General features: G+C 41.4%; 1 protein-coding gene across 2 annotated transcripts in view; it reads right to left on the bottom strand.

The window, feature by feature from the left end:
• The window catches only part of srrm3 (serine/arginine repetitive matrix 3), a 35,550-nt gene that overhangs the window by 1,971 nt on the left and 11,116 nt on the right, over nt 1-22,463 (bottom strand). The window contains exons 3-12 of one of the 2 annotated variants that reach the window (XM_044041608.1): nt 17,344-17,436; nt 16,831-16,911; nt 16,280-16,348; nt 12,700-12,735; nt 12,384-12,434; nt 11,600-11,707; nt 9,940-10,102; nt 1,474-1,772; nt 1,129-1,380; nt 389-514 (exon numbers count right to left, since the gene is read on the bottom strand). In XM_044041608.1, the coding sequence (XP_043897543.1) occupies nt 389-514; nt 1,129-1,380; nt 1,474-1,772; nt 9,940-10,102; nt 11,600-11,707; nt 12,384-12,434; nt 12,700-12,735; nt 16,280-16,348; nt 16,831-16,911; nt 17,344-17,436 (1,278 nt within the window). The remainder of the gene's footprint in view (nt 1-388; nt 515-1,128; nt 1,381-1,473; nt 1,773-9,939; nt 10,103-11,599; nt 11,708-12,383; nt 12,435-12,699; nt 12,736-16,279; nt 16,349-16,830; nt 16,912-17,343; nt 17,437-22,463) is intronic. The other variant, XM_044041609.1, reaches the window with a different exon arrangement.

The following is a 22,463-nucleotide window of genomic DNA, read 5'->3' as shown; positions in this document are numbered from 1 at the left end:
AGGACAGGTTTACTCAAGGGAACCTTTCGCTGTTCAGCCACGTTTCAGGAGTCAAGACTACAGGGGTCCTGCTGCGCAGCAACTGTTACCACGGTAACGAGCCTGCGGCAGCTCAGTTCGGCAGCATCCCGTTGTCCTGGCGTCAGGACCTTTAAGACTGAAGTGAAAGATGACAAGGCAGACGTGTTTCACCCATGTCTGTTCACACACGTATGAGAAAGTACAGCTGACAAGGAAAACTTTTTTATCTACTAAACACAAACATGTCAAGCACAACAATCAAACACAGTATTTAAGCGTCGACTCATCTGTGGAGGAGGAGGGAAGACGCAAGCTTTGTTAAACATTAAAAGGCATTATATTCAGATTATATTCAACATAATATTACCTGGTGATCCTGCGAGCTTCCATGAAGCTGGGCGAGTCTCTTCTCCTTTTGCGAATGGGCGAGTAGCTGCGCGAGCGGCGGCGAGCCCGGCTGTCGGTGTCGGAGCGGTTGGGACTGTCCCTCTCTCTGCACAACAAGCATGTGCATCAGGACAAAGAGAACAAAAAAGCAGTGAGTGAGTGAGAGAGACAGAGTGATGTTTCTGTGCATAAGAGAGGTGAAGAGTGGGTGAAGTGTCACGGCTGACGTGTGACAGAAGGATAGCAGCATAAGTGAAAGTGAAGGTCTATAGGAAGGTAGTGAGGCCTGCTATGTAAGGCTTGGAGAGACACTGGCACAGACAAGATGCTTAGATTTTCACTGGGGGGTGACCGGGATATAGGAGGGACAGGCCACATGGTTGGTGTAGTGGTTGTTTGGTGTAGTGGTTGTGGCCCTGTGGATAGACTGGCAAAATGTCAGTCAAAATGACACAGCCCCACCCGTTACCCTCATGTGGAGGATAAAGTGGTAGAAGATGGATGGATGGAATATTGGAGGGACAGCTCAGGTTAAACAGTTTGGGTGTAAAGTAAGGAGAGTCATGGTTGAGATGGTTCGGTCACGTGCCGAGTAGGGACATTTGATTATATTGGACAAGGCATGTTGAAGACGCAGGAGGAGGAAGACCATGGATGCTGTGAAGGAGGACATGACAGATGGTGTTACAGGAGAGGAAGAGGAGGAGGGCGATGTTTCACCTGGAGTTGTTTTGTCGATTGTGAGGGGACTTGGCCTTGCTTGGGCCTCTGTCTCTGGATGCCGAGTGTGAGGACGAGCGGCCGCTGCTCCAGGAGCTGCTGCGTTGTCGGAGGTTGGCTTTGCTCCGAGACTCCTCTTTTTTCCGGGCTGATGTGTGCGAGTGTCGCCCTGGAGATGCCGACGGGCTCCGATGGTGCGCCTGACCACGGCTGGTGCGGTGGTGACGCTTGGAGGAGTGGCCTCCTTTCGTCCTGATGTAAGTGACAGAAAACGCAGAGTAATTATCTCAAGCAGCTCGGCTGAAGTCGACTTACCCAGCTATGATAAGTTTCATGAAAGCTCACTTTTTCTGGTGACGGGAGTTCCTCCCTCTGTGAGTGTGGTTGTGCAGGGAGTGGGCTGAGTCACTGCTGTGAGCCGGGGAGTGGGAGCTCTTGTTCTGGCCTCTCTGGCTCCCTCTCCTCCCTGTCGTCTGGGAAACGGAGCTCCCTACAGCTGCATTCCTGCTGTCCACACTCCCAGCCTCTCCTGCTGCACACGTTGGTCCCGTTTGGCTCCTGCTGGGGGCGCTGTGGAGCTTGTGCTCTCTCAGCAGAGTACTGGACTGGATGCTTGCAGAGGCAGCAGTCAACAGATGGAGCTTCTGTAGAGAAATGATGACCAACAAAGGGGGGAAAAAAAGAAAAAAGAAAAAGGACAAAAGGAGCATTAGAGAGTTTTCAGGTTGGTGACTGATAGCTACGGTGTACTTGCCAAAAGAAGGTAAACATCTAAAAGAAAAAGAGCTAGGTTTTCTCCATATGGCTTATAGATAGTCCTCTATGGTGCAGCGCATGCAATACTTGGCATGCAAAACCATAATGAGTTGAAGAAAACATAATCGCAAAAACAAACAAACAAAAAAAACTAAGAGGAGAAGGAAGAGAGGGAGAAAAAGAAAAGAAAAACTGTGACCCAAATAAGTTAAAGAGCAGAGGCAGAGAGTACAGAGCTACAGATTGTGTAGAGAAGAAAAAGAGGACTTCTTCAGTTATTTTAGTAATGATTTAAAAGAAAAAAGAAAAGAAAAAAGAACAGAAAGAGAAGACAACTTGACAGAACATCACAGAAATGGAAGGAACAAAATAAAGATCACAATTATTGAATCAATCGAATCAAATAAATCTTCTGCTACTCAAATTTCTCTGTCTGGATTTTTTTCCTGAAGACATTTGCTGAGATGTGAACAGCGACCCATTTTCTTTGTTTTTTTTTTGTTTTTTTTAAATGGTTACTCTTGATTTACTCCCTTCTGGTTAACATCCACTTACCAATAAAGTGGTATTCCCTCCTTTAGTAGGTAAGGTATGAAGAAAAGGGAAAAGTGGGGCAACATAAGTGCATCATTAGATTCACAAAATGCAAGAGAAAAAGACACAAAACCCTTCCCTGCCAGTGACTCATGAAACAATGCATGGACATCAATGGAAAAGAACTCAAAAGCAAAGAGGAAAACCACAATGTGCAGGGGAGTCCCTCACACAGAGAGTCAATCCTCCACGCGCGCTCATGGTCCTGAACATCAGAGAGCAACTGGCCTGCGAGAGTTAAAGGTTTATTCCGTTTCCCCTTTTTCTCTCTCCATAGAATCTACAACAGGTAGAACACGTTTACAGGACGATGACCTGAGCTTTTACCTGCTCACGGCCTCCTTCATACAAGACACTGGAGTTCCCCACTAATGTAGTTCCTCGGACTTGGTTTGTTACGGAGACTGACTCTCGGTTTTCAGCCACATTTTCTGGCAACCGCGGGGTGTTATTTTGGGGAGAGGTTGACTCACGCAAGAACCTTAAAAAGTACTGAACTGATTAAACAATAACAATATGGTTTATTTTAGTTTTATTACTAAACTTGGTTGAATTGAAACTTGTTTTTAAATAACATTTGTACTGAGAGGAAAAAGGCTGGCAGTATTCTGTATTCATGCACTGTCAATAAATCCAAAGAAAGACTAGCTATAACTAACAATCCCACGTTTTCTGTGTGTTGTGTGTCCTCTGTATGCTCTTTTCTGTCTGTGTTTTCATATTGTTGTTGTCGTCGTTCCTTTGCCCGAGTAAAATGTCCTTCAACAAATATGTTATATTTATTTGATATAGTTCATAGTTGTGTTGTTTAAAACACACACCATTGTGCCCCGAGTGCCGGGTTCCTCCATTACGATGAACGCATACTCTTTTAATTTGTGGCAACATAAGGTTTGTCCTTGTTCTATTAATACTAGAGAACCAAATGTGTGTTCAGTTTACTATTATTCACTATACTAATACAACATCGAGAGATAACTTTGCCTGAGACTGTGAAATATCTCATCCACCTCGGATTTCCATGTAGGTTTTTAAATGGCAAATTAAATTTAGTAGATATGTTGATATTACCCTCTGGATAACTTTCATCTTGAGTAATTTTATTATTAATAACAATAATAATAATGATTGTTATTATTATTATTATTATTATTATTATAATTATCATTTTATTCTATTTAGTTTAAACCAATGTGTGGTTTATCTTCAAATCTCTGCAAAAGTAATGAAAGTAATGTATTGTACAACACAGCTGTAACTAGGGCTGAACAATGAATACGTTCCATATTTAAAATACAAAATGCAATTAGTGAACAATAATTGAATCCTTCTATCTTTGATTGTTCTGTGCCAATTTAAGAAAATGCAACTTGTAAATGTTAGAAACAATTCAAAGACTGAATATTGTAGTTAGTATTCAGGTGGCATCTCATTTGCTAACTCTCCATCGTTGTTTACAATCTACGACAGTAAATATTGGGGTGGAGTGGCTCAGTGGTTAAGACCGGTACCCTATGTGCGAAAAACATCATGGTCGCAATGGTCGCAAGTTCGATTCCACCCCTCGCTGACTGTAATCAATTCCATTGTAAGTCGCTTTGGATAAAAAGCGTCTGCTAAATGACATGTAATGTAATGAACTGAAGGTGCCCTTCCTGACACGACCCTCCCATTTATCCGGGCTTAGGCCCAAGCCACAATGAGAACACTGGATGTGTCCCCCCTGGGACTCAAACCGGCAACCTTTTGGTCACAAGCCAAGTTCTCTTACCTGCTTGGTTATGGGCTGCCCCACAAATCCAATTAAGATGAGACATTTTACCTGAATGGTTCAGCCCCAGCTTTTGTAACTGAAACTAACCAAAGTATTGTCAGACGAATAAGATTGATTGGCTTTGGTCTTTGCAAGAGATTTGTTGACAGTAAGGAAACACAGAGTAATGCCAGCCATAGTATTTAAACTATGTACAGTTTGAAGCATTTAACATATAGAACTTTGTTGAAGTGAATAAGTTTAGATACCGAAAAATGAGCCACAGTTATATGCTGCTCATTCCGAGCAGGTCATGAGGAAACATTGTGTTTTAAATGACAGCATATATTTAGCTGGCACTTCCACGTCAATTATCATGTGCTACTTGGACTGGTTTTTGACCGAAGGTACAGCAAATAAAACACCTACTGATCCTGGCAGAGAGGAGCCCCCCTCTGCTCTAGTGAAGACGCCTGTGTGCTGATATAATAAGACACACACAACCACTGGTGCTTATGACATTTTGTTAGAAACAGTCGTGGAAATCAATATGGTCAAAATCATATGAAGGATGTACTAATTCACCAACAGACAGAGAGATGCTGGACAAACAGAAATGCATTATACCAAAAAACAGAAAGAAAGCAAAAAAGTGGACCTGGAAGATAGAGCGGGATATTGGACTTCAGAATGAAGTTAAGGAGGAAAGAGAAAAACCAGAGCTCTATGTAATCCAATCTTTAAAGAGTGAAATCATAACTGATGAAGTGAAATTAATTTGGTTAGAGACCATTGGTAAATAACATAAAGAGAAAAGATAGAATGATAGCGAAAGAGAGAGAGAGAGAGAAACATTGACGTCACTCAGGCTAGGGTGCTTGTCACATTCTCATCTGCATAAAGATCACGTGCGTAGGCAAAGCATTACCTACCTTCCATTTCAATCAGTGACACGTATGCAATATCAACAGAAACAAGGAAAGAAAGAAAAAAGGAAAAAAAAAGGAGAAAGGAATGTTCTCCGCAGCGAAATGGGAAAAAGACAATGACCTCTTTTAGTATCAAAGCTACTTATTTTAGTCCAGAGACTAAGGAGAACTAAACAAACCGAAAAGCATAAAGAAACAAAAATCCACATGGAATTGAAAAAAAAAAATGAAATCAACGTGAAATCAGAAACAAAGGATGAATCTAAAAGCTACATGATTTGATTTGTCTTTTTCGCTTGAACAAATGCAGCCATATTTGTGTCAAAACAGGGTGGGGATGGAGGGTGGGTAAGCGAGTCGAGATAATTGTCATATTTGTGGACATCCATGTCGAGCTGAAAGGAGGAGGAGGAGGAGGAGGAGGTGGGTGTTGGTGGAGCATGCAGAGCTGGCAGATATGAAAGAAAAATGTCAGGACAACAAGAAGTGAGAGACGCGAGTCACACAGGACACAGATGACCAGGGAGGAGAGGAGGAGACAAGGGTAGAAGAGTGTCAGGGGGGTGGGGACAGTGACTGCTACAATGGACGACTGAGAGAGTAATGTCATTTGAAAGGGACCCAGTCTCATTTTGGCCTGGATCTTCTTCAGCAGCAGCAATTCTGCATTCTGTATGATTTTTTTTTTGGATGTCAGCCCAACTTCCTTCAAAGCAATGTTTGTCTTACTCATCAGGATAAACAGAGTTGTGGTGGAGGAGGGGGGGGAGGTGTGGTTATATGAGGTACTGACACATAGTCGGCAAGGACTGAGCTGCACTGAGCACCACATTCTGGCCCCCAGAATTGAAAACCAGTAGAAGGAAAGGAGAAGATGAAAGCTCACTGTGAGTCAGTACGTTTACGTGCACAGTTTAACTGAGCTAAGGCCTTAGTCCGACTAAGACAGGCAATTGGACGACTTGCAGAGTCTGATTTCCTGTTTCAACACTTTCCAGTTGACATTTATGTCACAGAAACATCGTGTTAATCCTGATCCAAGTTAGATCGAGCATGACTCTTGTGTTTTTTGAAGAAAGACGTAGCCGCCGGATGAATTCTGGCCTGAAATGTTGGTTGAAGTCTGTCTCCAGTCCGACTAAGCTTAATCAGACTATGAACCGCATTATCCAGGTATGTTAGTCCCACTAAGACTAACTCGATTTTAGTCAGACTACCGTGTTTACATGACATTAAGGAAAATCAAATTATTATCTTAGTCCAACTAAAACAGGACACGCATGTAAACGCACCGACTGACTCATGGCTGCCAGCAAGGATACTCCCAAAAACAGATTTTGGGCACTTAACAAAAAATCTAGCTGCTCTAGAATTTCTTAACTAATTTATCTTGCAATTAGACAGCATTTCCTGACTGGAAAGTGAAGGTTATGGTACTTTGTAACACTCTCCACACCAAAGTCCACAGAGAAGTTCAGATATTTTACCCCACGACACAAAGGAAATTCACCGCTGCCACCACCAGTAACTTCAAATGTGTTATTTTGCGACTTTCAGTTTATGATTTCATAAGTTTACCAGCAGAGTAGATGTGAGGTGCAAATCCCGATTTTTGTCTCTGGGCTTTGGTGTGAAACAGTTTGCAGTTTTTAAACCTTAGTGTTCATTTGGAAAAAACGCTGTCTAATGATAATATTAAGTGGTGCATAAAATCTATTGTTGTCTCCTTTTTTTACTGGGATCAAATGTCCTTGTCTCGGACTGGTTTATAGCACAGGATCATTCATTCACACAGCAATAACTATGTGTCAGTACCTTATACAACAACACTTCAGAAAAAAACATCATTTTGAGGAGCTCTGTCAGATCTGCTGTTTAAACTCTCAAAGAGAAGGGAGGGCACTTGCATTCAAAATGGATTGGGTCCCTTTGAAATAACATTTGTGTTCATAAAAGTGTGAGTTGTCCTCGTTATTTTCAAGAGAGTCCGTGTACTTATGTCTCAAGTGTTTGAATACATCCTTAATTAATGAGCAAGAGGATGACTTGTCCTGGTTGGGACTGTCTCAACAACTGAGTGGGAGACAGTCTCGGATGCTTCCCATAAAAAGGCTTTACCAAACACTGCATTTTTTAAATCATTTTTAAACAGTTTTTTGTACTTACAACATATTTTTAAACTAATTCCATCTTTCTTGATGCTGCTTCGCTTTTCCCCCACAGAGTTGAGCTCTGAATGGAATGTTTGCACCGCAAAGGATCTGAGCTGGATTATTTGTGTTTACTTCAGTGACTGAAAAACCCCCACAAGCAACCAATACTAGAAAAGAAGAAGAAGGGCTTTTTCTTTCTACTATTTCTGCCTGCTGACAAGTTTGTCCTGATGTTGTGCCTCCGATGTTGTTCAGGCAAATACACATCTGCTTAACTTAACTTAACTTAACCACCTCCACTTAAGAACAGTGCATATCTGCTCCTCAAGCTTTTCTCTGGGAAGCATCCAGGACTGTGTCTCCTGCAGAGGGTGAGACAGTCTCAAATAGGCCTTGAGGGAAAACTAACATGTACACACACTGTGATTAATGATAGAAAACCAGAGCTGCTACACAGAATATCTGCTAAACCACACAACTGCTGCAATAACATCAGACTTCACTTAGATCCAGGATTTACCACACATACTGTAACCAGCGTCTTGTGAAAGGATGTCAGCTTGAGGACAGTTTCTAAGCCTTTGGAGGAGATTAAATCTAGTCAGGGGGTAGCAGCATCATCTTAAATACTACACAGATTAAAAAAAAGAGAGCCAATTAAAATGCTCTTCTTTTTACTGAATCCCGTCTGAACAGAGAACATTATTCTTCTGACATCCCTTGCCATTCTCCACTGGTCTTAACAGACAGAGTAGAAACAGAGCGTCAGAGATAGAAGATACACCGCCACCTATAGGGGTAACATGCATGTCGACATGGTAAAGTAAAAACGGTAGGAAGGAGCTTGTGTTTTAACCCCCCTGGTGTTTTAGCAGGAGCTGTTTGATTGTTGTTGCCTGTAGGAGAAGAGGATCTATCACTGAGCAGAGCATGTGCTTGAGAAGAAAGACAACGGTATTAACAAAAAGAAACCAGTGCACGTACCCAGTTTAACCTACTTGGTCCAGTTCCAAAGCATTTGAGTGCTTTTTATATAAACGAGACAGAAAGATTTGGGCATTTATTCATGGGTAAATACCACGTAAATCAATAAGGAAAAATAAGATACAGGAATGACAAAGAAAGGAGAGAGGGAGAGAGAGAGAGAGAGAAAGAGGGAGAGCGATCAGATGACAGCTCGTAGACACATGCAAGGATTAGAAAATAGGAGACATCAAGTCATTGGAGGGAGTGTCTACAGGATGTTTGCATTTTAGTATTAGTTTTTTGTTTCACAGGTGATCCCTTTGCTGTCATGTATTTCATTTTTATCTTATACATACATAATAATAAGCTATAGTATGGACGACTAGACCAAGGGAAGGTCAGGCCTTTTAAATAAAAATAATCAGATACTAACAAGGCACAGTTCATGAGTAATCCATAACACCGTAGGCTTTATGTGCATATTGTGAATTGGTTGTTTTATTTTTTGAGAACAAAACTAAAGAAAAGGCCCATTCCATTCATCCATTCATCCATTCATTCATTCACAGCATGAATGGTGTTATGGAGAATGCTAACGTGGCATTCGTAGGTCAGCTAACAGGAAGTCATGGAAGCTGTGACTGCAGTATTGTTATTTTTCATTGTGTAATGCATTAGGGATTTTAATGATATCTAATGACATTTAGGACTGGCAGGTCTACATTGCCGTCTCAACACAGAAATGCAATGTGCTGCTGAACATTCATCTCTGTTGCCTTTTGTTACATATTACAGAACAAAATGAAATTGAAATGTGTGATTTTTCTAAAAGGAAAAATCTATATCTAAAATCTAAAAGGAAGGAGGCTTCAGATCCAGTTGTGTACTCCATTTCACTTTCCTGTTTGATTTGTTCTTATTTAGGGACTTTAAACGTTCTATACAGCTCAGCAGAAATGGCTGATACCTGGTATGGTGAACTGCACCTTGTTTATATGTTGAACTGCATTTAAGCAAACTTGAATATAATCTTTTTAAGTCACTGACACATGAAGCTTTCAGTGGGAGCAAATGTTTGAGGTTGTCATACCTGTTCTTCTATTCTTGGCTTAGTGTTTTCTGTTATTATTATTTCTTGTGTGTTATGTTGCAGCAGGCACCCGCTCAGATGAAACAACAGTCGTTTTGCTCATTCATTTGGAAACATTGTGTGACTTTGTGTGAAAGTGTGTGGCTGCTATTTCCACTCTACGTGCGGGTTTACTAATGCTATGCAGTGACTCTGAGGATGTGTGCAGAACAGAGACACTAGAACCTTGGTTGTCTTTGCTCCCTCCCTCTGTTGCCGGTAAACAACAAGAACAAACAAAAAAAACAAGATGGCAGAGGTGTCAAAGAGAGCCACAAATAAAAGCAGCAAGAGCAGCACGGTTTATACAGGACAGAGCTGCCTTTAACACATCATAAATAATATTAGTAATGATTAAAAAAAAACTATCCTTGGAATTGCTGATGAAAGAGCAAAAAAACCTTTCAGTATCAACGTTGGGAATTTTCAACCAAACACAAAAGAGAGAGATCAAACTGATTTGAAGACTGTGGTGAATACCATTGCAGTGGGTAGGTGGGGAGTGGGAGCAAAATAGATGAGATTACATACATCGCTCCCTTTCTCGCCATCAGCGTGGCTGAGTCTGCCGGCCTTGCCGTTGCGGCTTCGCTGGGTGTGGTCCCCGTTGTGCCACGTGGTGAGGCTGTGGGGACCAGTGGACAGCGAGGTCCCGGACACCTTTGGACCATCAGCCTTGTGCTTGGAGTTTAGTCTGAAAGAGCAGAGCCGCACGGCAAAAACGAGAGATGAAGCGCGAAAATCTTGCTGAGGAACAATGCTGTAACTCTGTGTCATAAACCCCTAAATATAAGGCTGGATTGGCTGGATTGTCGTCTCTAGTTAGCTGTAGGTGACTGCACCTGTGATAGTTAAGTGGAAGGAGTTTCCTAAAAAGATTGTCCCTTGTCCTTCAGATGTTTCTGAGGATGATAATGTTTGCTTTCTGGCCATGGAAGACACATGGTTTGAAAGAGGAGTGAAGGATGCTATCTAACTGGGAGAAACCATCACTCAGCCACCTACAATGCTGTCCTGAGCTCTCAGCCACACACAGAACAACAGTAATGAAGTCCAACACCCACATGATAGCACACTCTGTCTCTTGGATGACCCTCGTTCACCTTCACCTTGACTCAGGTGAAACCAACAACCTGAAACTGCGTCAGAAGGTGAACGATCGGCCATTGTTCACCTTAAGCTTGCTCCACACTGGAGGGTTTTCACATCAGACTTGATTTTAAAAACATGACAGACCACAGACGCAACGAGACAGCAAGGACTAGACGATCCAGTCAAGACACAGGACCGCACGCATGCTGTTTAATTCAGCGATTTCATGGAGGAGATTAGAGGGATTTGGGATCTCAAAGAAACGTGAGCTCAGAATATAAACAGACATGTAGGCGGACTGTCAGTGTTGTCAGTTAATGGCTGTTGTGTGTGCAATGTTCTGTGCTGAGAAATGCAAAAAACTGTGGATGAAGTCATGGCTGAGAAGAGTGAATGTGGAAAATATAGAGAATAATAAGCTCTCCTGTGGTTTTTTTTAGACCTGGTATTTAATTTGGTGTAATAATAAACTGGAGTACCATTAAAGCTTTTGCTTTAGTCTTTAACTATTAATTCGTGTTTTCATAAAACTTAATTGCAGGTGTTTATTTTATTTAATTACATTTACTCTATATTATTGACTTGTAATTTATATTATATTTATAATTTATTGCATGTGTTTAAGTGCGTTTTTTTCTACCTCAAAATATCCTGATTTCATTTAAGAGGGTAATATTTGGCAGATTACACCTCAGTTTGTACTTTTATGGGTTTTTTTTTTATCACCAGCCACCACTGAATTAGAAGCTTCAGGGATTAGTTGCCATTAATCAACAGGCTATATTGCTATGTATTAAAATATTAATTATTAGTTTCATTGTGAATTTGAATCATCCTGCATTATCTGGAGTGTATCTGTGCGAGACGTGTTTCATGAGGTCACGGTGACCTTGACGTACGATGTACGAGAAAGAGACAGAAAAATTCTGAGCAACTGGTTAAGTTTAGGGCTAAGATTTGAATCATGGTAAGGTTAAGGTCAGGGATGACGCTTTAATTAGGCTGTCCGAATAAATGGAAGTCAATGCAAGTCCCGGAGAGGAAAGCTTCGCAAACCAGAGAGAGCGAGTGTGTGTGTGCGTGTATCAAGTGATCATACCTCGCAGGAGATTTGGAGGTGCTGCGAGTGGAGGACAGGGAGGCGCTACGGGAACTGCAACAGCTGCCTTGGCGCTGTGAACTCCTACCCGGGGTTTCACCAGGGGACCTGATGGATGAAACACACACCACACACACACAAAGCAATACACACACACACACCACACACACACACACACACACAGCAATACACACACACACCACACACACACAAAGCAATACACACACACACACCACACACACACACACACACACACACACACACACATACAGTAATGTAAATGTATATATGCATGAAACACAGACACCACAGCACGCTCAATTGTCAATCCATGAAAATGTAAAACAGTTCATGTACCGCCACACACTTTCAATATATATTCTAATTAAGACAGGGAGCAATATATTACAGTGAAATTGTGTTGAACTTGCACATAATACATAAAGAGGAGATGCACTCTGTGCTTTCCACTTGTTAACATTCTCTGTGAGTCTGGGCCAGCGATAATAGCTGTAAAATACCAATATAAATTTATGAGACTGCATGTGGGGCCTATTATACCCATTGTTCGTGAGTGAGGTGACTGTTTGTTTGTTGTGTACGGAGGACAAACTGTGCTATAATTATCCCTCACACACAGCATACTGAATTTGCACAGAGCATCCAGTTTCACGAATAATTAATGTGAGGCGTTGTTTAATTGTGAAAAGCAAAAAATGCTGCCGCTGTGGCAGCTCAGCATTATCATGTAAATGGCATCACAGGGATTCACTGTGAGTCTCACCTCTTTTTCTGCTTAGTCTTGTCTTTGTGTTTGTTCTTCGGGCTGCCCGATCTGGAAACAAAATGTCACGTGTGAAGATAATGAAGCCGCAAACGTTAAAGCAATGGAAATTACCCTTTGTAAAAACAGAAATCACTGTACCTGCCCATATGGACTGCATTGTCTTTTGAGCAAACAGTACTCAATAATGCAGAAAATAAAATGACACACACACACACACACACACACACTCCACTTTGCCTTGATTCACACCATCATGACAGTGAGCAGAGTAGAACACGTTTGGCTCTGCTGTTTTTCATTTTGTCATACACACCTGTATCTCCTCTTCTTCCTGGAGCCAGACGCAGATCTGCAAAAAAACACAAACACCACAATCATTGCAATGCCGCTATCATGACAGCTGCAGCGCTGACATGCTGTGATATCCTGGAGAACAGCTCGATGAAGCAGCCTCGCTGAGGAAATATGGATATACAGAACGTCTCACCTTCCACCTAGAAATAATACATTTATCGCACATCAGTGCATGTTCTGTAGTTGGTGGTGGTCTCTGGAAATACAAGGTGGTAATGATTGTTTTTTTTCTCTGTCGGTTTGTAAACAGCATAACTCAGAAGGTAAATTATGGATATGGAGGACATTTTATGGGGTTATGGGTTATGGCCCAAGAAATGACTGTGGTGGTGATACAGATGCAGGTGTGTGACTTATCTAAAGGTCCAGTCTGTATTATTTAGGAGGGCTTATTGACAGAGATTGAATATACTGCCCATAAGTGTACTTTAAAATATTCATTTGTGGCCTGTGCATCTGCCATCTTGTGCCAGCATATTTCTACAGCAGCCCAAAAAGGACAAAGCTGCCAGATTCATCCATCCATCCATCCATTATCTACAGCTTTATCCTCCCCCGGAGGGTCGCGCGGGGTGCTGTGCCAATCTCTGCAGACATAGGGCGATAGACGGGGTCACACCCTGGACAGTTCGCCAGTCCATCACAGGGCCATATATAGAGACAAACAACCATTCACTCACACATTGACACCTATGGTCAATTTAGAGTGTCCAATTTACCTAATCCCACCCAATTTTTTTATTATTACTTTGTTTAACCTTTATTTACGTCACTAATTATTACACTACATTACTGCACCTTTTTAATTGTTAACCTGGTGGAATGCTGACAATCTAGGAAAATCTAATCTGTGCTTCTTTATTTATATCTATTATTTTTTTTATCATATTTTCTAATTTCCACACAGAAAATACAGACATCAATAAACTTCACATTCAGACGAGCTAAATTTAACAGCAGTGTCTGTACTTGATAACAATTCATATTCTAGCCGTCGCCATTTGCTCTGAAATATCTGTGAGTAGTTGATGTCTCTGAAAACGGAAAGCAATGTAAGTCAAATACAATTAGAACATGAACAAGAACATGAGAGCACAGGGGTCGCGTATTTTCGTGTGCCAACTAAGAAATTGGAATATTTCAGCATGTATTTCAGCACGTTTAATGAGCGCGAACGCTTGGCTTGGAAACTAATCTGTATCACATGCATCTGAGCAAAGATGTCTCCAGGCAGCTATTCCACAGGTGATGGATTTCAAGCTTTATGTTAAACAATTTCTGATTGTAGAAGATGCTGCGTTTGGTGATAGGTTTCCTTATGAAGAGTGAAATGACGTGTACACTGGCCATTCCTCAGTCCTCAGCCACTGATACATCACCTTTATATCACTTTTACCCTCATGCAGTTTCCATGGTGATTAGTCCAACTAGTCTGTGAGAGTTGTTGCTATTTTCCTGAAGAGCCCTAATCTCTCCCTGTTGTGTTACACACCTACAGCATGCGGCATGGAGTGGGAGGACGCGGCAGCACAGAGATGTGTGTGGATCTACTTAAAGGGAGGCAATAAAGCTGTCACAGTAATGCATGTGGCTGATGTGTGACTCAGAGATGTGGCCCCAGTGGCAACCCCATGTTTCCTCAGTGGAGGGAATCATCTGGAGATGGAGGGTATAAGAAGTGGTGTTTCGGAGAGCTGGTTATTCTTCTCTTCTTTGACGCACCCTGCCTCAACACATCAAATGGGGGGCGGCCTGACCTGATCTGTTCTCATAAGTGAGCTGTATACATTCACTGCATTTGTACGATAATATAAACAAAATATTGTGTCAACCCGAGAAAAACTCTAAAATCCACGTGAACACGTTGGCCAGACTGGAAATGCACTGAAATTTCCCACAGTCACACTAACACAGCCATTTAATGGGGTTGGGAGTCAAATGACTGTGTATTTGTTCAAGTGAACTCAAACTGTCCTGGGCCCTTTTCATTTTCATTTGCATGGTTCCCAACTCCGAAGAAGCAACAGCGACATCCAGACCAGTGCATTTGTGACTGACAAAGAGATTGAGTTTATGCTCCGTTAGCTCTTAGAATTAAAGTGGAAGTGGAAAGTGGAACCTCCATCGCCCATAGTGACCTAGTTTTTTAAACCCCGCTACTCCGCGAATCACACATAAACGCTCTTTTTCCTCCTGTATGAAGTGCTGTTTATCTTTCTTTAAAGCATAACTAAACCCCAAAACCACTTATTCAGGTGTATATGGGTATCTAGTTTTTATCTATCTGATAAAAATACGTCTGTGAACTTTTTGTGGGCACTTCTTGGTGTTTCCAGCAATTTTTGAAAATGCCTTATTTGAAAATCTCAAAATGACAGCTTCGCGTTTTTAGAGATTCTCAACAGCAAAGAAAAACATTGTTTACATGTTTGTGCCGTTTCTGTCTGCATGTGGTCTTAATCAGAATTGTGTGGACTCATCTGACAATGGTTTGACTGTAAAAGACATGTGATGTAAAAGGTCAACTGGAAAAAGGCGGATACAACCAAGTTACCAAGGGACAAATTACCACCTGGCGAGTGAAGTCTCACACTTTTTTAGTCAATAAATTGATTCCACAGTCCAACAGTCCAATTAAACGGCATAGTCAAGCTACTCGACTTATCTGTGCATGAACATGGACTGAGTTTTAGTACAGGGTGTCTCTGTGTGGGGACTAATCTATACATTATTCATCTAAATAAAGAAAAGAAAAAAACAATACCTGCAATGCAGAGAATCTTCAGTGGAATGTCGGCAGGGGTGTGTGTGGATGTGGTGGTGGGGGGAGCATGAGGGGGACTTGGATGGGAGTTGGGCAGCGCAGTGATACTCTGCAATTAGGTGAGAGGCTCATTCTTCTTGTGTCATGCACCCCCATACAGGCTGGATTATTAGAGCAACACATTTAGCCCCCCCGAGTCAGGCAGAGAACGAGGAACAGTAGAGGAGGAAGAAATCTACACATTTTTATTGTCGTTATGATATCCCAAGGCTTTGCATGGGTATCGGCTTCTGAGACCCTATTCTTTCTCTTTCTCTTATGGTCTGTCGACTCCCTATTTATTATTTCCCTTCTTCCATTTTCTTTCATCTATATGATTTTCTTATCTGTCTTTTATTCCTTCATTTCCTTATCCTTCATATTTCTCCCTTTTACTTTACTCATTTTTTGTCTGTTTTGTTCTTACTTTTTTATTACCTCTTCCGTTTGTAAACAATTTGGGGGAGAAGTACTATTGTATATTTTTTTTCCTTTCCCTTGTTTTTCCGTTCATTGTTTCCTGATTTATTTTGTACTCAAATGGTGCCTAGGCATGTCTGTGTATCTACTGTATGTATATATATATATATATATATGTATATATATATATATATTTACATATATATATATATGTATATATATATATATATATATATATATATACATATATATATATATATATATATATATATAGGGTCAATCGTCCTACCTTTGGCACGCACAAACACACACTCACCTGTCTCGCTTGTGTTTCTTCCCACTCTTTTTCTTCTTCTCTCTGCGTGTGGGCGAGGAGCTGCCAAACCTATTGATGGAGAAAGAGGCCAACACTTATTTATTTATTCGCCTGTGTCACATTTACAAAAAAAATGAAGCTTGAGATTGCTGCTAAAATTCTGGCTGGCACTTGTGTCTGTCATTTCATGCCATCTCAGTCTTGTGAGAGTAAAACAGCTGATCCCCACAAAAGGTTCCCTCTGTCCCCAGCTCTATTCATCCCACTGCCTTTCTCCTCTTATGTACTTCCTTCACACACCTTTTTAGTCTCACCCCCCCTTCTTTTACTGACCTTGTCAAAAGAAAGTGCAAGATAAGACCATGCTTTGTTAATCACTCGTTACAGAGTTTTTTTCTCCCCCCTCTCCACAGCAGCACTATGTGCCGGCACCTTTGCAATATTCACGACAAAATAATTGGAATTCAGTTTGACAAAACCACAGGATAATTATTCTTTCAAAGACAAAAATGTGTGTGTGTGTGTGTGTGTGTGTGGGCGTTTCCATTCACCTGCTCCTTCTGCGGCCAGATTTCTTCTTCTTCCTTTTCTTTGGGCGAGGGGAAGGTGAGCTGCTCGATTTCCTCTTCACTCTGAATTGGCCACATGAAAGAGAGGGAGTGTGAGAGCTACATTACAAGTATGATAATAATTGATTTAAGTTGTGATTATAGTTAATTGCTGCTGTGGCAACAGCGAGTGTATATTTTCTCATTTCCTACGTTCACTCTGCCATAACACACATTGTTGGCGCGATGTGTCTCACAATGGAAAAAGGAAATCACTTTGAGGAAATTACACGTAATCTCGCCTGTGAAGTGACACATGCAGAAAGTACAATGCAAATTGTGTTCCTCTCTTTATCTAATTGTGCCTGCTATTACTGGATGCCTGATATCAGCTGTACGTATAGGAGATACTATCAAAAGGAAACACACACAGTGTGAAGGCGATAATAGACGGCTGATTTACTGTAATTCATCATTTCGAGAAGTGATGTGTGCTGAAATGCACGCTTTCTTCACCTGCTGTAATCACGACCACACTCTCCGTCTTCATACCTTGTCAACTCAGGATCGTCTTCGTACTCGTCAGACGGATAATGCAGGTGGTTGACCCTGAAAACACAAGAGGTAAGAGATGAGAAGTGTGTGTGTTAGTGTGTGTGTTCTTTGTACTGTAATACTTTCTCAAAAGTGACCTCAGTAGTACCAGAACATTTCAGTAAAAAGTGTTAGTGGAGCTAAAGATGAAAAGCTGGAAATCACTCGAGTCAAATACAATGTATAAATACAATGTAGTACTGGATATTGCATGTAGTTTTATACTACACTACACTACTTACTTTCTTATTGAGATTGTACCTGTTGTGTTCAATTCAAATTGACAACCTTTCACTCTCACCCTCACACCTTTGGTCAACATACGAAAAATCACAAACGTGATTTCACCTAGAGCATGTTCACAACTATAAAAGCATGAATGAATTGTTCACAATAGTTTCACTCACATCTTACTTCCCATCCTGAACATAACTATATTAAATATTTTAACTCACAAAAACATTTGAACAAGTGAGATGTTCCCCAAACATGAGCTTTGATTGAACATCACTTCATAAATTACATACTTTTGTGCATTTCTCTAAATTCTACAATAAGTTAAATGTTTTCCAGACTTTCACAAGACTTTCACATAAAATTCCACACTTTTCAAGGTCAAGGGATTTTAAGACCTGCGTAATATTACAAAATTAAAAGTTACTGAAATGTCAGCTTGGACGTTTCCAATAAGTAGGTAAGTCTGTTACCACACTAAACACATCCAGCATTGTAAGACGGGTTAGTTTTGCTTGTGTTGTTGCAATAATAATCCTAGCAGACAATTTAGACTTCCCATCAATCACACACTGAACTTTTTTGTGACTGAAATGTTAAATCTTTCCTCAACACAGCTGTGAGAGTCAGTGTCATCACTCCTCGCTGTCTGACTGCTCAGCTTGTGAGGCTTATATCTTCCAGCTTATTTGTCACACGTACTGCATTAGATATACAGACAGATGGCAGCCGCCTCCTTCATAATCCTCATTGCCAAACTGCCCCCTTATGTGACCTCCTCTGCTCCACCAGATATGACCTTTCTGCCTTGAAATAATAATAATAAATCTTCTAATCGTCATGCAGTTCCATTTCTGTGACCTTTAAAAGTATTGTTCCAAACTCAGCAGGCCATTCTTTGGCTTTCTGGTGTTGAAAATAACATTTATGTGGCAATGAGGAGGTTGAAGAGCAACACAAAAACAAGTCAACAAAGCAAAGGATAACGGATCTCAAACACATAATGAAGAATATCAGGGCAAAATGAACATCTCAGCAGGATAGACAGGAGCAATGATGCAGAAGAAAAGACATAAGAAATGATGTAAAGTATCTGGAAGGGCTGCGAGGAGGAGGAGGAGACGAGGAAACGTGGCCTTTAATTGGCTGAGCACCGCTGGGCACAGCAGGGAAGCCAAGAGCCAGCGAAACCACCTCACTTCCCAATGACAGGCTGTTCTGCACATATGAACAACACACACACATTTGAAGTTAACTGACAAAAACAACAGTATCCGACAACAGAATCAGTTCTATTGGCAACCAGTTGTGACAAAGTTCATACTGTATAAAAGTTACAAACTTCAAAAAGTTTGTGTGAAAATTGGTTGGATGGCATTCAGTTTAAAGCTGCCCTCAGTGACTTCCTGTCACTAAGCAAAGACTGTAGATCGGTGATATCCGTCACAATTAACACAGATTTTAACATTGACATCAGCTTAAATACACTGCTGAGCTGATGACACTATAAGAAGGAAAATATCCAATATTAAAAAATTGTAATTTACTATATCATACCATCAGAGACGCCCCCCGCAACCCTCATGTGGAGGATAAAGCGGTAGAAGATGGATGGATGGATACCATCAGAGATGATTCCTTGATGCCTCTGCCTCCTCTAAAATTTCAAAAAGGTCAACATGTACTGCTGTGTTGTGATATTGTATAACAGTTTGCTTTTTAACTGCTGTGTCCCTGTTGGGCCACACATGAAGCACACTGCCGGAAAAAAGAGAAATTAACAACTGAAACTGAATCGAGTGGTCCCCTTATGCTTGGTCATTAGCGGTAAATTAACTAATTCTCCATTGTGTCTCTAATCTCTTAATTGATGCTGTGCTCCAATATGTTGGAGACATCTGTCCAGGGTACTTGTGATGAAGACAGTGAATGTCATTCTGCTTAATGACGCCTCGGTGAGGCAAGATGTTCACTAATTCAGCCTCCGTCTCTGGGACCTGGCGGTGATGGACAAAGGCCGAGACCCTCCTCAGGGCTGTGGCACAAAGTAGTGCAGCTCGTTTGTGTCCTCGCTCAGACAGCCACACAGAAAGGCTTGGATATATTTCTGTACAGAGTCATGATGGATTATTACTGGAGGAGTGAGGTGGTCTGACTGAATGTGCCTCAAACAGGCAAATCCTGTTTTTTGTGTGTGTGGTCGTTCTAATATGAAGCACTGACAAGAATTTTAAGCTCTCTTCTCTGGTTATAAGAAAAAAACCTTGAATTTCTATTTGCCCACATACAAGACGTCAATTTAACTATTTCTATTAAAACTAAATCTGCTCCAGAATGAGGACGGCTTGTCATTAGATACTGAACAGCAGTGTAAAGCCTAGGGTCAGCTTCTCCGTGGATCCTGCTCTGATCCAACAGCCTTGTGTGCGAGAGCCTGAATATCACTCGAGAGGCTTTACACGCTGCATTCCCTCTCTCACTCTTTGTTTGTGCTTCCATTCATTCTGCAGGAAATCAATGTGAGACGTTGCTGAATGTGAACACAGCTATGACCCATCCATGCTTACTGCTGGCTGTTAATTGTTAGTGTGTAGGAGCATTAGGCCACAGCTGTTTGTTTTACTACAGAAGAGACTAAATGATCTCTGCAGTTGGGAGCAGGGAAAAACCGGCCCAAGCACTCCCAAGACATTGGGTATCGGCAAAAAGTCCTACGTCACGCATCCCTAATCCACGTAAAACCTGCAGTGACTAAACTCAAATACATTGAAGGTGTGTTCATAGCACAGTTTTATATAATAGCCTAATTTAATTGTGTATTGTGATGGTTAAATGGCTTGTTGTAGGGAGATAGGCGACTATCTCCAATACCCCTACTGTCTGTTAGTGGAAAACCAGACTGGCAAGATCAGAGCCACCGACCCAGAATCAGGAGGTCTCATAGTCTTGGGTCTCATGAGAGGTACCTGGTGGAGGCAGCGAGAGGCAGCGTAAACATTGGACTGGCTGGGGGAGGAAGGTTGGGGAGCGTCAGCAGTGAGTTTTTAACAGTGAGGATAAAGCGGCAGAAAATGGATGGATATTTATGGTGGTGTCGTAAAAAAACTATATACTCTAAAACTGTAGGGTTAGCTCTGGAGAGAAAATGGCAAAAAAAGTGACCAGTCTTGCAAAGTTCTGCTTTAAGCAGAGTGACACAGGAGAAGACTTCAGAGAGGTCTCTCATTCAGGCTCGGTGTGTGTGTGTGTGTGTATAAGAGAGAGAGTAGAGGAGCAGTGGGGATACAGAGTGAGGAGGAGTGGGGGAATAACAACCCTGCAAATTATAACCTTCTTCAATTTTCCACATCAAGGCCTTTCTGCAGAGGGAAAGTTCCAGGCGAGTTCTGGAAAATCCTAAATTGACCTGACTTGTAAGTGCCCCTGAGAGTGAAATGCCAGGAAAAGCCAAACAAACAAACAAAGCTTTCCGTGTCTTTGTAATTGACTTTCTTCGCACCATAAATGTTTATTACTTTCATCCTACTGTACACAGTCACCCTCCACAGCTCCCTCCTCAGCAGTTTAGTTAAATGTCAGACACCGGGGCTGAGGTGCAGAGGAGGGAGAGTCATTAGTCCCGCCGTCTGGGAGACGGGAAGCGTCATCATCATTAGCCGTCATTAGTTCACAGACAGCGGGTCACATCACCACAAACCACACTGTCAGTCACACACACACACACACACACAGACAGTGTGACGGACTGACTCAGGGAGACCACCACACCCACATCCTGCTGTTTCTCAAGTTTTTCAGGCCTGAAGCAGTCGCTCGTGTGACTGAGTGAGTGAGCGAGTGAGTGGGAGAGAGATCGCGATGTGCATTCATTCATTCTGATCCTCATCATTCCATCTGTGCTAATCTCACATGAGACTCCCCCCCTCCTCCCTCCTCACGCTCAAAGTTACACTGTGGCTTGACACCAGACAAATTGACAATTATCGTGGCAATCCTCACCTCAGTGGCTTCCAGCAGAGTTAGGGATAAACTTTAAAAATGCCACTGATTATTTTCAGAGCGCACAGTTTAACAACACCCCGTGAATTCGGAGAGAGGCATTAGCAGAGCAAAAAGCCAAGGATTTAAACGAAAATTTATTGCACCTTTGCAATTGCGGTGCATGGTCTTTGCAAGTGCCTGAAGACATTAGCAGAGTGGCAAAGCCATTTCTCAGGCCTACCCTCAGAATCAATTTCTGTTTGCATTTGTTATTTATTGCTGTCTGGCTTTATTAGACTTATTTGTGTACAAAGGCATTTTGTAATTAATAAATATGGCTTCCTTACTAAATTCACAGAAACATATGTACGAGGTTAGCAGAGAGAGATGAGGTGAATCACTATGATAATGTACACTAAACATTGCACAGGTTATCTGCCCTTCACAGTGTACAATCAGTTATTTTAAGTCAGAAGTTTTTTCTTTCAACTCAGGATCCTCCATTAAATGTACAGCCGGAAAACTAATGAAGTGACATTTTTATAAATTATTAAATAAATTATATCAAGATTTTTGTCAATATCTTTCAAATTAACTTGAACCCATTCTGTCCAAATTCTACGGGTATCTCTACAGAGACATTATAATGACTTTATTAATTCAGTTTAGTCCACCTCTGATCATTTCTAACCTTCATTTCCACCTGGACCGCGACAGACTTTTTTTTATTCTGTGCTTCTTATATAAAAATTGGATTTAAATACAAACCATGTTTTAATATTTGATTGATTGAGATGAATGTGGCTATTATGGTAACGTATCACGGT

Source organism: Solea senegalensis, linkage group LG13, assembly GCF_019176455.1.
Source record: "Solea senegalensis isolate Sse05_10M linkage group LG13, IFAPA_SoseM_1, whole genome shotgun sequence".
In the NCBI taxonomy this organism is placed as follows: Eukaryota; Metazoa; Chordata; class Actinopteri; order Pleuronectiformes; family Soleidae; genus Solea; species Solea senegalensis.
This window is presented reverse-complemented; position numbering and strand designations above follow the sequence as displayed.